This window comes from Melanotaenia boesemani, chromosome 13 (genome assembly GCF_017639745.1).
Source record: "Melanotaenia boesemani isolate fMelBoe1 chromosome 13, fMelBoe1.pri, whole genome shotgun sequence".
In the NCBI taxonomy this organism is placed as follows: domain Eukaryota; kingdom Metazoa; phylum Chordata; class Actinopteri; order Atheriniformes; family Melanotaeniidae; genus Melanotaenia; species Melanotaenia boesemani.
The window spans coordinates 15,979,102-15,997,261 of record NC_055694.1 but is presented as its reverse complement, the minus strand read 5'-3'; the positions used below and the strand labels follow the sequence as shown (position 1 = coordinate 15,997,261).

General features: G+C 39.3%; 2 protein-coding genes across 3 annotated transcripts in view; one reads left to right on the top strand and one right to left on the bottom strand.

Annotated features, from left to right (window-relative positions):
- Positions 1-18,160, bottom strand: part of LOC121651306 (low-density lipoprotein receptor-related protein 1-like) — an 81,895-nt gene that overhangs the window by 12,037 nt on the left and 51,698 nt on the right. The window contains exons 29-62 of one of the 2 annotated variants that reach the window (XM_042003396.1): positions 17,698-17,925; positions 17,419-17,593; positions 17,010-17,104; positions 16,716-16,865; positions 16,482-16,622; positions 16,237-16,362; positions 16,017-16,148; positions 15,799-15,933; positions 15,565-15,694; positions 15,295-15,421; positions 14,673-14,824; positions 14,456-14,580; positions 13,931-14,305; positions 9,100-9,289; positions 8,732-8,936; positions 8,452-8,644; positions 7,925-8,050; positions 7,688-7,816; positions 7,329-7,448; positions 7,016-7,129; positions 6,451-6,600; positions 6,240-6,362; positions 5,974-6,090; positions 5,748-5,876; positions 5,512-5,640; positions 5,217-5,357; positions 4,235-4,422; positions 3,325-3,508; positions 3,145-3,230; positions 2,935-3,054; positions 2,577-2,764; positions 2,282-2,487; positions 536-724; positions 134-282 (exon numbers count right to left, since the gene is read on the bottom strand). In XM_042003396.1, the coding sequence (XP_041859330.1) occupies positions 134-282; positions 536-724; positions 2,282-2,487; positions 2,577-2,764; positions 2,935-3,054; positions 3,145-3,230; positions 3,325-3,508; positions 4,235-4,422; positions 5,217-5,357; positions 5,512-5,640; positions 5,748-5,876; positions 5,974-6,090; positions 6,240-6,362; positions 6,451-6,600; positions 7,016-7,129; positions 7,329-7,448; positions 7,688-7,816; positions 7,925-8,050; positions 8,452-8,644; positions 8,732-8,936; positions 9,100-9,289; positions 13,931-14,305; positions 14,456-14,580; positions 14,673-14,824; positions 15,295-15,421; positions 15,565-15,694; positions 15,799-15,933; positions 16,017-16,148; positions 16,237-16,362; positions 16,482-16,622; positions 16,716-16,865; positions 17,010-17,104; positions 17,419-17,593; positions 17,698-17,925 (5,267 nt within the window). Of the gene's footprint in view, positions 1-133; positions 283-535; positions 725-2,281; positions 2,488-2,576; positions 2,765-2,934; positions 3,055-3,144; positions 3,231-3,324; positions 3,509-4,234; positions 4,423-5,216; positions 5,358-5,511; positions 5,641-5,747; positions 5,877-5,973; positions 6,091-6,239; positions 6,363-6,450; positions 6,601-7,015; positions 7,130-7,328; positions 7,449-7,687; positions 7,817-7,924; positions 8,051-8,451; positions 8,645-8,731; positions 8,937-9,099; positions 9,290-13,930; positions 14,306-14,455; positions 14,581-14,672; positions 14,825-15,294; positions 15,422-15,564; positions 15,695-15,798; positions 15,934-16,016; positions 16,149-16,236; positions 16,366-16,481; positions 16,623-16,715; positions 16,866-17,009; positions 17,105-17,418; positions 17,594-17,697; positions 17,926-18,160 lie in introns of both variants that reach the window. The other variant, XM_042003395.1, reaches the window with a different exon arrangement.
- On the top strand, positions 11,909-13,291 carry LOC121651308 (galanin receptor type 1-like). Its single transcript, XM_042003403.1, has one exon. It carries the CDS (start codon positions 11,926-11,928, stop codon positions 12,961-12,963), a length of 1,038 nt encoding a protein of 345 aa, XP_041859337.1. The 5' UTR covers positions 11,909-11,925; the 3' UTR covers positions 12,964-13,291.

Genomic DNA, 18,160 nt, shown 5'->3' with positions numbered 1-18,160 from the left:
AGGTCTAATGTCAATGAAAGGAGCAGATGCTAACCACTACAGGAAGGAGGAATTACACACCAGAATGAGCCACCTACAAAAAACACTATAGTTATTTACAGCTTTATAAATGAGGAGAAAGCAGCCTTTTTACCTGGCTGGCTGTACAGTTGGACATGCAAGTACGCTGATCATTGGCCAGATAGAAGTTAGTGGGACAGGCACACTTATAGCCACCTCCAGGTGAGAGAAGACAGAGGTTACTGCAGCCGCCATTGTTCGTCTGGCAAGGGTGATTGAGCACTGGGAAAAAGACAGAAAGATAAAAAGAAGATTAAAGATAAGAAACATAACTGAACTGGCTGGGTATGTGCATCTTTGAATGAATGTATATTAAGGAAATAAAAAAAACAAAACAAAATACTACAAAAAAAAAAAAAAAACTATAAAAATATAATTTCACAGTGACAAATATGAACAATTTGAAGGATGATAGTGAGGGATTATGAAATCTTTATAGCTGTTAAAAGGATCAGTTTTATTTTACACCTCTTACCCTCTGGCTGGCGGTAAGGATGGTAAATGTGAATGTCCATGGGTCGATGCAGGGTGTTGATCAGGGTGGTCTTGTTGGTACCCAAAGTCTTATGAGCTTTGTTGATGGACTTTGTCTCCCAGTCGGTCCAGTAGATGAACTCCTCAAACAGTGTCATGGCAAAAATGTGAGGGATGTCTTGGCTAAGAACTGTGTTGGCAAAGACAAACAATCGTCCAGGTTGTTTGACATAACAATGACTCATACAGAAGGTAATATCTTGTAACATATCCTGTATAAATAGCTCTTTAAAGATCAACAATCTGCTTTCCATAAAAGAGGAAAAGAACGTGTAATTCAGGTATGACAACCAACTCACTCCTCATTATTATTGTAGGCTTAAATCAGTCTTATAGTTCAGCCACCACATTCAGTGATTTATAGCTATGAATAATGTATTCTTCTGAAAGCTAAAATGTTGTTTCAGCAAGGAGACTTCCTGCACTATTCAGGTAAAAAACAAAGACAGGGTGGGGTGCACAGATACAGAGATTCCTCTGTATCTGTGTGTTACTTAATGGGTTCTACACCTCATTAGGTTTTACACTCTAAATGCACTTTTTCTTCCAGCTTGTACATGAAATCTCGTGGGGTTGCATTCAGTGTTTGGGGCCAGTCTGTCATGGAAAAAGACAGCAGCAATTCAAACACATCAAACATCCGTTGATCTACAAGAGTAAACACACAAAGAAGGCACTGGCTCAAAACAGCTCACCATTAGATGACCAGTAGTTTCAGTATTGATTTGCATAAACAACGTGCTTTACAGAGTTATAAGTGCGATAGCAGCTTTACAGCATCAGAATGAGTGGAGATATTAGCCAGATTAATAAGCGCCCTTTAGTCTGTCCATATCTGAAACTAAACAGACTGAATCTTGTTCTACAAATACACACAAGGCTGCAATAGCATTATAGGGTGTGTGTGTGTACCCAAGGATAGGTAATGATTCACTGGAATCACTGATAGTAGACAACAAAGCTAATAAAACACTATGTGGCATATCATTATGAATTCCTCGTCATTTTGGATTGATGTTTTTTCCTCCAACACATTCTCATTATTTCTTGTTTATTAATTGAATTGAAGGAACCGATTTAACAGCATCTGAGGTACAATGTGCACTGTATATATTATTCTTTCCCTATGCACACATAATCTTAAACTAAGCAAGTTCTGCATTAATACAACAACAGAAAGCGGACTATAAAGGTTGAGCAAAGGTTAGAAAAAAAATGTGAATTTTTAATACAGATGCACAGTAGAATTCAAGCATGCCAAGCTGAGTGACTGACAATATCAACTGTTACAGAAAGTTTGCTAAAGAACCAGGTGATATGTCTTTCTATCTTTCCCGGATTCCCAGATTTTCAGGGATTCAGTCAGCTGGGGCTCTGATGTGGAACTTTGCTTGCAAACTATCACATGTTCGTCTGTGTGAGTGCATGACGAGATGACAAAAGAAATTCATTTAAACAGAGGGTCCTGAATTTATCTTAAAATTTTCTAAGGAAAAAAATCTTTCTTCCAATATCACTGCAGTCCTGTAATAAACTGTAAAGACTAAATGGATGAAAATTCATAAACATTGTGCTACCTTTAACATAATTTTAATAGTGACAAAGACAGCACATACACAACTTTAATTTTTACTGAATATTAGTTAGTCAACCCAGATAACCTATACTGAGTCTGTTTTGCTGTTACCTGTGTGTCTGTTAGAGCCGTCCAGGCTGGCAAACTCGATGTAGTCCTCTCTTGCATCTGCCCAGTATATTCGGTCATTGATGAAGTCCAGAGTTAGTCCATTTGGCCAAGTAATCTTATCCTTTATGATGACACTTCTATTAGTGCCGTCCATCCCAACTCTCCCAATGTGGGGGTTGTCACCCCAGTCAGACCAGTAAAGGTACCTAATCGGTAAAAAAAAGAGACAACATTTAAACAACTATTAATTTCCCTTAAAAACGCCAAAGTTACAATTGAAAACAAAGTTTCTCACCCATAGCGTACGTCCACAGCTACAGCCCGCGGTTCCCTAAGGCCACTGTTAACCAGCACAGTCCTGTAGGCCCCGTTCAGCTTTGATACTTCAATAGTGTCTCGGCCTTTGTCACACCAGTATAAGTTTCCACCAACCCAGTCCACTGCCAAACCGTCTGGATTACTCAGGGATGTTCTGTGCAAAACCTGCCAGGTTGATCGGTCAAAAGGTGAAAGAATAAACATTACCCACCTTAAAAAACAAAATAAAGGCATAAAAAATATATCTGCTTTATCAATTATCCAGTGACCCACTATAAACAGAGCACAAATATCAAAATAAAATAAAAAAAAAAAAGTCAGGGTTCCTCGCTGACCTCCATGTTACTGCCATTCATGCGCATGCGTCGTATCATGCTGCCCTGAGTGGTCACATCTGTCCAGTAGATCATCTGCTCTGCATAGTGAAAGTCCAGTGCTACTGCATTATTGAGACCCTGGAAAAATGAGGCAGGAACAGTGTTCATATAGTGGACAAACAATAAGAACATCAAATGTTCGTTCAAACTGAGAATCGTGCATCTCACCTGCTTTATAAGAGTGTAGTTGGATCCATCCAGGTTAAGTTTTCTCAGGTAGTAACGGTTGGCAAAGATCAAGTAGGGCTCCACTTCTATACACCAATTCCAGAGATGAAAGCTTATTATTCAAAATTAAAGTGGATATGTGCAACTACAAAAATGTAAACAACAATGTGCCTGCCTTACCGGATGTGGACTTGCAGATAGTGGGGTCATTGGGGCTGACTTCAAAACCATCCACACAGAGACAGTGGAAGCTGCCATGTGTGTTGAGGCAGTGCTGAGAACACGGGTAGGTCGTTGTGCACTCATCTATATCCACACACGTCTTCCCATTGCGTTTCAGGTGGAAGCCAGGATGGCACCTGCACTAAAGGGCCCAAGAGCGAAGGAGATGCTTCTAAATCTCACCAACTAATGATTTTGGCACTTCTTGGTTTTAGTCAGGACTAGTTACAGAAGCCTATTGGGTCCTAAGAGATGTATTCAACCTTTTAATAATAGTTCATTTCTATTTCTCTGCTATCTAAAGTGGTAATATTATCTCTAAACTGACAAGAAAACCAGCTGCTGCCAAATAAGCAACAAAAACTTCAGTTTCTGACCTTCTATTTGCAATAATTTAGGTATTCAGTCCACTAATCTGGTATATGCAGAGATGAAAATTCTTAGTAAGGGATGACTGAAAATACATACATATTAGATGCAGACACCAAACTCATAACTTCTTAATTGACAACAACTCTGACATCCCAACAGAAAAAAAAGGATTTGGTAGGTGAACAAAGTGTTTCCATCATCCTTACATAACGCTTTCACCACAAACTCAGTACCACAGATGTAAGAGTTTTAGCTCTTCAAAAAATGAAGGTCTCCATTCAAAAACCAGTGCCAAATGTGCTTTGTCTTGCTTAACTGCAAACCCAAAGAGGAGGTTCAAGCATATTTAAATCAGCTCCTCTTTGGCTCGTTATTGAAAAACAAATTTCTGTTAATGTGCCAATCTCAATGAAAGCCTGCAGGCCCATTCAACAAATTCATTTTTACTGACTGATTTTTGGCAGAAGACAATGAAATAACTAATTAGAGGGCTTACCTTGAAGCCAATCTTGAGGTCATCACAGAGCTGCGAGCAGCCACTCAGTTTACTATTGAGACACTCGTTGATGAAACAGTTGAGCTCATCAGAGCCATCACCACAGTCATCATTGCGGTCACACAGCAGAGTCTCATTTAAACACTTCCCATTGCGGCACATGAAAGCCGATTCATTACAGGTTCTCTCTGAAATCACAAACAAGAAGTAACAACTTAGATTTACAGACTCTGTAACAGCGTTGTTTTAAAAAGAAAACTTATTTTAGTTTTAAAAAGACATCAGTAACTGACCCACACTGATTTAGCACCTTTTTTTATCTAGACTACATTTGGTGAATCGATTCACATTGTTCTCCCGAACCTAAGAATTATTACTTTAAGATACGTTGCTTAGAAATATTTCAAACTGACCCCGACCCTCTCTACGGAGAAGAATTTAAGAAAAGTCAGACACACCAGGAAATGGCTGTGATGTCCTACAAAAAGACAAAGTCAGTTGCTCATTGATATACCAGGTATTGACAAGCAGGGTGAAAAAAGATCTTAATCCAGATACATTTGACTGGACTTTCAACTGAGACTGAAGGTATGTTAATGAAATTTCTCTTTACACTCCATTTAAAGAAAAAAAACAAAACAATCTAAAGTGAGGACACTAAAACAATATAAATACATTTCTGCCTTGTCCCCTTGTGGAAATTTTGTGGAAAAACTAAAACCCAAAATACTTTAAATCATGTTTTAAGAGTAGCTTTTTAATGCTATATAATTTATTCAACTAAATACAATTTCATCACCTTGAAAGTAACTTTGATCTGAACAAAAAGTACTTTCAAGTCTCTCTGAAACAGGATGCAGCCACATTAAAGAGAAGTTATTGCAAAAAAGTAAATAAATAAATAGACATTATATATATATATATATATATATATATATATATATACATACATACATACACACACACACAGTCATTATCCTACCAGAGTCTGTGCAGCGAGGGTTTTTGGGAGCTTCGTCAGAACGATCTTGACAGTCAAACTCTCCATCACACTCCCAGCTCTTCTGGTTGAGGCAACGGCCATTGGAACAACGAAATTCCTCTGGACCACATGTTGGGTATTCTACACCAGAACATAAAATTGTAGAAAATTTTAAACTTGATGGCTCAATAAAGAAGAAGACAAAGAAAACACATTCTTTTGACCAGCATAGTTTGCAAAGTCCTCTAATGTCTGATTTCCCATATATATTTTTTTCAGGTAAAGAAAAACTCACCACATTCTGGGGATTCGTCTGACCCATCAGAGCAGTCGATATCATGATCACACACAAAGTGCTTGGGGATACACTGTCTGTTCTGGCACATGAACTCATTCTTGACATCACAGGTATTGTTGGTGTACACTGGAAGCAGAAAGATCCTAAATGTAATATTTCTGAGTACTTTCCTGCAATCATATCACAAAAAGAACAGATAGTCCATTAAGTTATGTTGTAACCATCTCACTTACTGCAGCCAGCTTTGACACTCTCATCAGCTCCATCTGGACAGTCTTTATCTCCATCACACTTCCAGCGTTGAGGCACACACATATGAGAGCCTGGACACTGAAAAGCTTCAGGACTGCAGGTCTTGGATTCTATGGCCACATTAAGCAAAAGTTACACAGTGATATGAAATCAGGAAATCTTGTGGATTCAGTTCAGTGTAAAAGTTGCAACCCAAACACTACTTACTACATTTCTGGTCTTCATCAGAGCCATCACCACAGTCATCAGAGCCATCACACACCCAGTGGCTTGAAATGCAGCGGTGGTTGCCACATTCAAACTGGGTTGATGTACAAAATTTATCTGGAAGAAAAGTGAGAGAGCTCTCATGATTTTGTAGGAAACAAAGAACAGTTTTATTATGTGCAAGTGAGAACTAAAGAATTTGAGAAGATAGGAAGATTTTGGATTTTCTGGAATGTTTTATGATTTTAACTTTGCAGGAGACTGACCACAATGTGTCTCATCAGCACCATTCTCACAGTCACTCTCCTTATCACAGGTCCAGCTCATAGGGATGCAGCGTCCGCTGGGACAAGCGAAGAAGTTGACTGGACAGTTATGCTTCCGTTTATCTGCAGCAGAACAGAAAAAAACAAAACATTATACAAGGTGTTTAAAGAAAAGCTAAAACTCTGTTAGAGACAGAACAAAACACCCCACCTGGGCAGTTTCTCTCATCAGAAAAGTCTCCACAATCATTGCTGCCATCACACACCCACTGGGGCAGATAGCAAGGAGTGGTTTTTTCACAGCTCTGAAAGGAGGCTCCTTTAACTCCAAGGCGGAAAAATCTAGAGCAATCAGTAGGTTCTGAAAAAAGAAAAAAAAAAGAACTTCGTAAAACACAACTATGAAATCTCAGAATTACCTCAATTTTACGAAACAAAGCCAATTATTTTTCAAGATGTACTAAGTTGTCGGTGTTCAGAATGAGAACCAGTGACTAAATACGCTCATAAGAAACAACAGACCCTTCCAAACCTCCACAAATTTCAATATAGACCTGTATGAAGCTGCAGAATCATTGCACATATGTGAAATTGCATGTGTGTGCAGAAAAAAAATCTGCACACTTGTAGTAGGTCATAAGACATGACAGATTAGGTGAGAAGGACACAAGAAAGGTTCATTTTGAAACAGTACAAACGCTATTATTTTTATCTACTTATTTAATAAAGAGATTTTTCAAATAGCGTCTTCCATTTAGTTATTTAAGGTTACTTACGGCAGTTCATTTCATCACTCGCATCCTCACAGTTGATGACCTGGTCACAGCGACTGTAGTTGGAGATACAGCTTCCATCTTTGCATTGGAACTCTCCTGCTTTGCACAGTGTCACTGCAAAGGGAAAAAAAAGGCATTTTCACAACTGGACGGCTGGCTTCAGAAAAAACTCATCCTGGAATATTGTTATTAAAATGCCCTGTTTGACCAATAAAAATACTGCACTATTGTATAAGAAAAACAAATACAGTAACATGAAATTCTCAGATAAGATATTAGATTTATCTTTAAGCATTTGCCAAAAACGACTTACTGTTGCAGGGCAGTTCATCTGAATGGTCCCCGCAGTCATCTGTGCCATCACACCAGAACTGGTGGCCAATACAGCGGCCATTTATACAGCGTCTGTAGCCCTTCTTACAAATGCGATTGGCTGCAGAGGGAGAAAGGTGCAGAATTCATAGATCAAAATCAATTAAATAACCATGTTACATATAAAGCAGAAGAGTAGTGATGTGAAGTTTGAATTAAATTATTTAATCTACAATCTCTTCTCATCATGGATCCTCATTTGTCTGGTGCTTTAATACAAATGCTATTGGCTCATTCTACATTACACTTAATGTAACCACTGGTAAATTATCTAAGGTGTAAGATGGAAACAAATCTCACCACAATAGGACTGCTTCTCATCAGACTTGTCTTTGCAGTGGGCCATCCCGTCACAGGTAAGGCTGTAGTTGATGCAGTCACCGTTTCCACATTCAAAGTCATCCACACTCCCACATGACATATTCAATGCTGGTCAGACACAAACATTCAAATTCAGAAACACACAGACTTCCTGAGGAGAAAGCTTTTAAAGAAATCATCCTTTAAAAATCTGAAAATGTCTGTTTTGTCTCTTACAAGCGCAGGTATTGTCTTCAAGAAGACGTCTATCTCCACGACAACTGCAGTTGACCCGTCCATAAGATGTAGGAAGACAAAGGTCTTGGCAACCTCCATTATTTGCTCGGCAAGGAGAAAACTCACCTGAGAAAGACAAGCGGGTTTAGTCACGGAAATATATTTATGAGACATTTTTTTCTCTCTGTAAGCGCTAATAAACAGAAGGGTAAATAAGTCCCTTTGCATCATAAGGTCACAATTTTAATTTTCCATATACTTAAATAAAAAAAAAACTAAATGCAGTCTTATCAGCCAAAAGCTGCATTTTGTTTATCAATGATTCTCTAATCTTAGCATGTTGTTATGTAAACCTTCACGTAAATTGTCGCTTAAATTACCATGCATTCAAATTTTGCTGAGAGATTTCAGTCTAACAACCTAGAAAAAACTCAAAAGGTAAAATAAGTCTTTTTAACACTTATGTCACTTGGGATAATTAAATCATTAGTTGTCCCAACTAAATGACTGTAGTGAATGGCACTCACAGCTGTTGGTGTCATTAGCCACTGCAATGATGCCCATAGGCTGCTGAGGGATGTCGGCACGCAGCACTTTCATTTCTCCTCCTGTGTACTTGTCAGCTCTAAGGACCGCCCTCCTCACCCAGTCCGTCCAAAAGATGTAATGTCCATACACAGCCAGACCAAACGGATGGACAGGCTCATTCTTCAGCAAAACCTGATATAGAACATAGTGGGCATCATTTTGAGAACATAAATCCTGCATCTATGCCTTGATCAACCTCAAATTATTGAGCTGTCTTACATAACGGTTGCTTCCATCATATTCGCAACGTTCAATCTTGTCGAGCGTAGCGTCAGAGAAGTAGAGTTTCTCAGCACGGTGATCTATGGCCAGGCCATTGGGAGTTTTAATGTCACTCCCAACAATCACAATCACATTGGCTCCATTTAGAGAGGCTCTCATGATGCTTGGAGACTGCTCATTCCAGTTGGTCCAGAACATGAGACTATGGTGGGAACAAACCGAAGACGAGCATTATGTGTGTTGAAAGCTTACAAAAAGTATTGATGAAACTTAAAATAAATCTGCTATACAACAGAAAGAAATCATAATTCATAAATGAGTCATAATTTAGTGCACAAAACTAGGACTCAATATCAATGACTCACTCCTGACATTCGTCCAGCACAAAGGCTCTGGGATGGTCTTCTCCGGACATAGTGACTACAGTGTTGCGGTTATACGCCACAGAGCGACTCTGATCCACAGTGTGCCGAGTGATGGTGGAGGTTGTATAACTGGTCCAGTAGAGTGTATCCCAAGCTCGATGGTATGCCAGGCCCTCAACTGACCCAACATCTGTAAAACAGAGAAGACAGACGTTGGACCCATGGTGATATTTTAACAAATTGCTTTTTTGTTGTTGCCAAACCAAAGATTTAAAATGTAAAAAAAAAAGAAACTCTTTGGCTAACTTTAAGAAAGATTTTTTTTAAAGAGTCAATTTCATGGTTTTAAGTAGCAGCCATAGACTATATATAAAAGATGGACAGAGCCTCCGTCACCCGTAGGTTTCTGAAGAGCAAAAGTGAAGCTCGTTGGACACTCCCACATTCACCATCTAGGTAGCGTCGCGCGTGTTTAGTTCGGGAAAATCCAAAAATGGGCAAAGAAGTTGAGCTGAGAGGGGGATTGTGAAGGTGGGGTGGATGATTGACAACCACCAAACCCCGAGCTGCCTGTCGCTAAGAGCTAACTGAGCTAACCCCGAGCAACGGTAGCAAACCAGCTAACAGTGGTAGGTGGGCTAAAGCTAAGGCGCGCTGTTAGTCGGCTAAAAACCACGGTTGTGCTACACTCTCCCTTCTTTCTGCAGACATTGGATACCTGTCAATCAAAAGGATATGCCACTAATTATGCCTAATTTCAAGATTAAATAACATCCAAACGGATGAGTTTAAAAAAATGTAACCCCCCTCACAGTTGTCATGAAGGTAAACTTGATTTATTAATCCTAAAATGGATTTTTGTACCAGGCTATAAACATGTTTATTTCTGCTGTGAAGTTGGCCTTTTAAACATGGGAGTCTATTGGGATTTGCTTTGTTTTGGAGCCAGCCCCTAGTGGATGAGGGGTGAACTGCAATTTTTTTTGCACTTCCGCATAGGCTTCACATTTTACAGGCGGAGGTTGCCCCTTGGTAGCAGCTAAAAAAAAAAAAAAAAAAAAAAAAAAAACTTTACTGAAAATAGAACAAAACATTTATAATTAATAATCATAGTTTTCTTCAAATGAACTCGGTAAGACTATAGAAGTGCTGGTGACTGGCTTGTTCTGGAAACAAAACTATAATGGGAACAAACTGATTCTCAGAGTGTAAAACTGGCCAAGAAATAAAAGCATAAAGCAATTTCTTTCCATAACCATTCTTCCTTTTTATTCTTTCACCTAGCAGTGATAACACATACTGTACAATAATATATTTTTCTGTGGAGCCCACTTGATGTAGTTATTATGGGAACGCATACAACAGACTCTAAAGTTTGTGACCATGTCCTTCCGTTACACTAGAAACCGCATTTATGACCACTTAAAGCACACAATAAAAATCTGAACTCGTTGTTTGCTCTTGGCTTAAAGTGTACAACTGCCATTTCATAGCTGTTTCAGATGAATGTATAAGTGCTGTAATCAAACCCAATGCAAGACATTTTTAAAGGCTAAGCACATTTTGAAACACATAGTTTAATGGAACAGATAAAGGCCAAATATAATCTAACAAATCTCACTAGTTTTGTCTAAACTCAGCAATCAACTTGTAACGAACAGAAATGAGAATGGGTGTACTTGAGCAGTTAATTGCTTTGATTTCAGGATGATTACACACTGAACGGGACTAATAAAGTGTGTACAGGCCTGTATTATGTAATGAGCAAGAACACATTGAGCCCTCCCATTGGCTAGATTAGCTCAGCCCCTGGTTACTGAACAAAGAGTACACAGAACCTGTTGAGAAGACTATTGCCACACAGAAGTCTTTCAGACAAATCACTGAATCGCCCTCTTCCTATTTGGTTTTGTTGTCACCTGAGAACTACTTTTGTTACTTTTTATTTTGATCACATCTCATTTATTTTTTCCTTAATGGATTTAGTTACTGTTCAGTCCACAGCAACTCTGCTGGTGGAGTCCACATGCTACAAGTCTGTGAAGAAATTCTAAACGGACAAGATACCTCCTGCAGTGGTGAGCACTTAGCATTAAGTAGCATCGACTGCTTTTAAAAAGGAATGTCTGTTAGCAGCCGCTGGGATGAATTTGTCCACTGTTGCCTGGTTTCCAGAATCAATACGTGCACAGAGCAACGGCTGCTCTGACTTTTATCTGAGTTTTGACCCAAACAGGTCCTCCTTGGATTACAAAGGACATGTTGATGCAGCTAAACAAAATCAAGTTTGTAAAGACTGCACTTTAAAAATATGAGTTTTTTGGGGATTTTTCTAAAAATTGATAAAAGGTTTTCTGAATCTACACCCTTACTCCCTCCTCCCCACACACTTTAACACATAGGAGTGTCATATGCAAACTTTTTTTTTTTAAAAAAAAAGCTCAAGAAGCATTCAACCAGTTACTAACAGAATCATTATGTCGCTGAGGAGGAACACCATTTGAGTATTTTTGGGCACTCAAAAATTGGATATACTTTTTTTTTTTTTTTCCCAATTTGTTAATTTTCTTTTGGAAATCTCATCAACTGCTCTGAAAACAAAAAATAAATTAAAACATATTTCTTTTTTCCTGTGAGAATACAGACTATGGAGGTCAATGAAAAAGCCAAATGACCAGTGTGATCCAACCAGCTTTTAATTGCCATCATTACCAAACTACTAACTGGGTTAACTCTAGCCTGCAGATCATTCATCTAGATACTGCATGTTGTTCTGATACTTAACATTGACTGTATATTAAATTAACAGTTTTTTTCTGTGACTACATGGAGACCTTGGGTCAGCAAATAAATAACAGTGGCCAAGACCAAATAAACAAAAAAGATGAGGCTGTAATTAGAATGCTGGTGCCTATTCTGGATGGGCTGATTCTGGTGACTGGACTCGTGGGCCAAACCTTGGTCATCATCATCCTTACTGGAAGGAGGAAGAAAGAAAGTCAACCTCCCCATGGTACAGACACCCTGCTGCTGGCTCTGAGTGCTGCTGACCTGCTGCTGCTACTCTGTCTGCCCTTCCAAACATCTGCCATCACCCTGGGCTTCTGGCCTTTTGGCAACTATCTGTGCAAAGCCATCAGCTTTCTAGGTGTAACTTGTTCAGCTGCCTCGGTGTTTACCCTGGCAGCTTTGGCAGTGACACGTTATCTTACGGTAGTACACCCGACATGGACCTACCGTTCGAGGATGCACAGGCGCATTAAGATAACGGTGGCTTTGCTCTGGATCCCTGCTTCTGCTCTGGCAGCACCACAGTTTGCCTTCCGCACAATAACCATGTCCAGCACAGTATACTGCTTTGCCTTCCTGTCTGACTTCAGTCAGCTGGTCTACAGCATCGCCCTCTTCCTATTTGGTTTTGCTCTACCGCTAAGCATCATTGTACTGATGTATACCAAGATCTACTATTTTCTTCGACATGCAAGAAGGATAGGGAACGCTCCCCAACTGGAACGTTATCAGCGCCAAGTCACTCATACTTCAGCTCTTTTGGTCCTGGTCTTCACTCTGCTGTGGCTGCCCTCCTACGCCCTCATGTTCTCCATCATTGGAGGAACTTTAATCACTTTACCTGGAAAAAATGCATTTGCCCTTCTGGCCAGACTATTGTCATCCTCAGTAGCAGTGATTAATCCTGTGTTGTATGGCTTCATGTCTCAGAAGTTTAGACGAGATTTATTAGAACTAGGACGAGAACGCTGCACATGGTGCAGAAACTGTCTGACTTGCTGTCCATGTGGGATGAGCAGAAACATCGTGAGGCCTTTTGAACTGGACACAACATCTGAGAGAGCTCAAAACTGACTCTTTAATTAATCAGAAGGAATAAAAGTGTTACATCATTATCATGTTTTTATATGGGAAACATGTAATTATATATTTTTCCCAGTTAAAACAAATGTAAGATTACATCTGAAATACTCAAAGTGATGTCAAATGTAAAATGCTGCTTTTTAGTAAAATGTGAGGTGATTTATTGTAGATGGCATTCACCAACATTTATAACTTCTTAAGTGATTATTGTATGGATCAGCACAAAGTTGCAAAACACTAACAGTATGATGATATACTTGTAATTATACTGAAAGCTGATGAATGATCGTTTATATTTAGAGTGTTCCTCCACAACTTAGGTGGATTCATACTGGAATAAATTCTGTTATCAGCAAGTACAAATAAAAAACTTAATTTTTTTTCCTTAAACCTGTCTACAATCACTGATTAACAAAAACACCAACCCCATTCACTAATGCTTTCTACAGTCAAATCTAACTCGTGTTTTGTATTTTGTTAAATAAGAACAGGTTTGGTTTGGGTTTTTTCATGCAACATTTTTTGTAGAATTCAGCAACCTACTCTTGAATATTCAAAATGGGATTTAAAAGACCCTTCAGTGTTGCCAAAGCAAACCATAGTTTGACTGGCTTTCCATGTGCAATTGTGTCTTCTTCAAATGTCAACCTTAAGTGACGCCAATCTCCACAGTCAGATAAGCTGCAGCTGTGTTTTACATAGGAAATTCTCATGTATTTTGGCTGTGCTTTGCTGCCAAAATACATGATGTCTGTTGACAGTGTCGAAGGACCAATTTAAGGAAATTAAAATTTAAATCTGTTAAAAGAAATTTAAAGAAAAAAAAATTTGCCACAAGGTAAGACAGCTGACATGTACGAAGTCAGAGTAGATAGATGTTTAGGAACTGAGAAGCTAAATTTAGTGCCCGTTTTGGGAGCACAAAACAATCAAAAGCAACTGATAGAAGAACACTTACTGTCCACAACAATCTTGCGATCTGTACCATCATCGTTAATCTGCTGAATGTTGCCAAAGTGAATGTCACTGAAGAAGATGCGGTTGGCTCCTTTCCCTCCACCGCCGTGGTAGTCGAAGCTGAGGGCGATGACGTTCTTCATGTGGTCGGGGTCCTCAAACGGCTTTATTGGTGCATTGAGGTTTGTTTCATTGGACAGGTGAATGCTTTTCAGTATGGTGCGCTCAGAGTATAGCAGGTATCCGTCATAGTCGCGGCAGCTGCGGTTGTCTTCAGCCAGCATGCCATGCGCACAGGCGCAGGTGCGCTCCTTGTTTCCACGATAAAGACACAGCTGTTCACAGCCACCATTGTTGTTTTTGCAGATGTTTGTGCCTGCAGAGAGTGCAGCATGCTTATGAGTAAATCTATAAAATAGTGATCCTGGCTAAATTCACCCCTTCTGTGATGCCTGAATGATGTTGATTAATTTAGTAGGAGAAACATTTTTTTTTTAATCATTTTAGCTATAAGTTTTCCACTCACCCTGTTGCCTGACCCTGTTAAAAACCTTGATGTCTTTTAGTTGGACACCAATGCCTGTCCTGAGCTGCACAACATCTGTAGCATTGTCTTTGTTGCCTCTCTTAATGGAGCCATTGGCATGAGTCCTGAACAAGAGATGAAAATACTGAGTCAGCAAACAAACGCGTCACATGATGAAACCTTTCCTTAATTAATTTGAAACAACAAAAAAGCTAACCTGTCACTCCAATAGATGTATTCCTCAAACACAGAAACAGCAAACATGTCCATATTGTTGTTGGCCAGCACCAGCTCCCTGTTCTCTCCAGTCTCCAAGTTAATGCGCTCAATCTTGTCTGTTCTGGCATCGCACCAATACAGCATACCCTCCTGCAGTTTAAACAAACCACAAAAAGCAGAGAACAGCTTTTCAAGATTAAGAAAATTATACTATAAGGACTTTCTGCAACCTTAATAATTCCTTAGTGCACAGGGTAAACTGTGTTCTGACGTCACCTTTGAGTTATTCACTACAGCACATAATGCTTCAATATTATACAGCAGCTGGTGACATTAGGTAAAAACAATATCTAAAATAAGAACTTTTAAGCAGCTCTTAAGAGAAATTATTAGTATATCAAAATACATTTGTGTTTCATGTATTTAGCTGATAAAAAAATATGGACGAGTGGTGAAATTTAAAGTGAAGGATGCTTAAAGAGACCCGCAGATGGGTAGTCAGGTCTCTGTTAAAGTCACACTACAAGTATATAAAAGAGATATGTGAAATATCCTCTTTAGAAAAAGAGAAATGGGTTTAGGTTGATCTTAAGTGCAGTGACTTTTCCCGTAGTCCACACCTCGTAGTCAATGGAGATTCCATTTGGCCAACTGATGCTCACATTGACCATGACCAACCTCTGGGAGCCATCCAAGAGAGAGCGTTCAATACGAGGATACTGACCCCACTCTGTCCAGAACAAATACCTGCACAGGGAACAAAGGAGACAGTTTGAAAGTGCAGTCAGGAGGAATGTGAAATATAGAGGTTTAGTTGAAATTACACATCAAGTAAATTAAGGCAGCGCTATTGCAGTGGGCAGAATTAAACTGCTGGCAAGGAGCCTTACCCTTTTACTGGATGGACAGTTATGGCTCTGGGTTTGTCCAGACCTTGGGAAATGACCACATAGCGGAATGAGCCATTCAGCCTTGCCACCTCAATCACATCAAAGCCCTGGTCAGTCCAGTAAATATTTCCTTAAAAAGAACAAATAAATGTAAATCAGTTGTACTTTATCTGTGCATAATACCTGAAGTCATATAAAATTAAAAATTTATTTAAAATTGTAAAATGACAAAACCTGCTATCCAGTCAACAGTGATGCCCTCCACCCTGCCAATGCCATTAGTTACCACATCCTCTCTCCAAGTCTGATCTCTCTTAGCTCTGCTGATGGTGCTTAGGCCCATATCCACCCAGTAGACTGTGTCATTCTCTGAATAGGAGATAATAATAACAGCTTTAGAATTTCATTCAAGCAAGGCTATCTATTGACTGATGTCTTTCAGTGTCACTCACCAGCATGGAAGTCAATGCCGACAGCCAGAGAGGTGCCAGACACTGGCACCAAGGCATCAGACTTATCTGCTGGGTCAAGTGGAATTCCTCTGATTCCCTCGTGGACAGAGTAAAGCAAGAAAGAGCCCATACCTGTTCAGAGAGTACAGTAAGCTTGTGTTCCTAGGACACAAAGTATTCATACTGCAGGTGTACCTGTAGCTATGAATCAGGGTCTTACCCTCACAGGACTGTTGTCCTGTTTTGAGGCTGTATCCAGCAGTGCACATGCAGGATCTGGTAGTTGGAGAGGTGGGCAGACACAGCTGTGAGCAGTCACCATTGTTGTTACTACACAGATTGATACCTGCTAAAGGAAAAGGAGATCAGGAGAACCAATGAGGTATCCAATCCAGTTAAATTAATCTAAACTGTCTTGACAAAAGCAATAATATTCATTTTAAAGCTCTATTTGTTATTTGTTACCTTTCTGCACATCCTCATCATAAATCCTCATGTGCATCATGGGAGAGGTGTTGTTTCGCAAAACTTTCCAATTTCCACCATCCTTTTTCTCACACGTTCCTATTTGATCAGTTCCCTGGTCAGCCCACCATAGCTTGTCACCTATAATAATGAAAATTCTGTCATATCTTTGTAGTGGCTTAAAATATAAGAAGTGATACCATGTGATGAACAACATTCATAATATCATCTTACCCATAATAGCTAGTGCTGTAGCCTTGGTAAGTTTTCCTTTGGCACTTTCTAGAATCTCAAATTTAGATCCATCCAGCTGACACCGGTTTATGGTGCCGTTTCCAGAGCTGATCCAATATAGCTGCTCCTTTTCATAGTCAATAGACAAGCCTGAGTGAAAAGAAAAAAAATGTCTCTCTTCATTAAGATCTGTTACACTAATATTCTTACATGTGTGTATGTGCTTTACAGACTTAAACAGAGATTGCATATTTTATCACAGGTATGCCTGAAACAGGGATCAAAACTGCTCACCCACTGGGCCTTTCTGATCAGTGAAGAGTACTGTCCTGTTACTACCATCCATGTTAGCCATGTTTATGCTGTCACCATCAGTCCAGTAAAGCTTTCTGCAGAGGAGTAAGAATAATGTGAGATATGAAACTGACATTCTGCAGCAGAACTAAGCTGTCCTTAACATATACATTAATACAGAACAACAGGTGCATCAAATGGAAAAAAGGTTTGAATTTAGAGGAAGCATTAAAAGACTGAATCAAAGTATAAAGAACTAAGCCAAAAACCATTCAATCTGCGTAATTATAGTCAGTACCTAATTAAGTTGTATTTTGTGAGGCAAAAAATAAATAAATAAATAAATAAAAACTAAAATCATAAGAAAAATCATTGATCTATTGATGGATTAGCTGGAGGAAATACTCACCCTAGTAGAGGATGAACCACCAGGCAGTGGGGCTTGTCTAATCCCTGGATGACTGCGTTCTTGAAGGATCCATCCAGCCTTGCCACATTAATCTGCTTCTTAATAGAATCATAGCTGGTCCAGAAGAGGTTTCTGGAAACCCAGTCGACTGCCAGCCCGTGGGCATTAGGAAGGTCTGTGAAATATTAGCATTTCAAGATTATAAGCAGAAACAAAGAATTAAGCAAAAGGACTTAAAGTACCGTCAGGATTAACAGTTACTCCTGAGCAAGTTCTTACCAGCAGAAACAACTGTCTCCACCCCTGTGCCATTAATGAAAGCTCTTTTGATGGTCTGTGTTCGTACATCTGACCAGTAAATACGGTGCTCAACAGCATCATAATCCACCACTGTCACATTGTCAAGGTCCGGCACAGTGAAGGAGATGATATAGTTGTAGTAGGGGTTGTCTATGTCTACACCTCGGATCTCAATCTGGCGAGCATAAAGAAGGAACTTGCGGGACTCTAGAAAAAACAAAAAGAAAAATAAGAAAAATAAAACATAGCTTCACAGACTTCAAATGGAATTATGAATAACATGACCATTCTCCTCAAGTTGACGTTAGTCCTGCGTGCATTCATACAGACACACTGCAACAAATAACTCAGAGGTGGAGATGACAGATGACTTGACTGTCATTCAAAATTTTATTTCACTAGTATAAACTCATAAAGTTTAAGTTTTAAATGTGAAGGTTTA

What these genes read in the sequence shown, in the direction of transcription:
- LOC121651308 (XM_042003403.1), top strand. Translation starts at nt 11,926, where the DNA reads ATGGAGACCTTGGGTCAGCAAATAAATAACAGTGGCCAAGACCAAATA.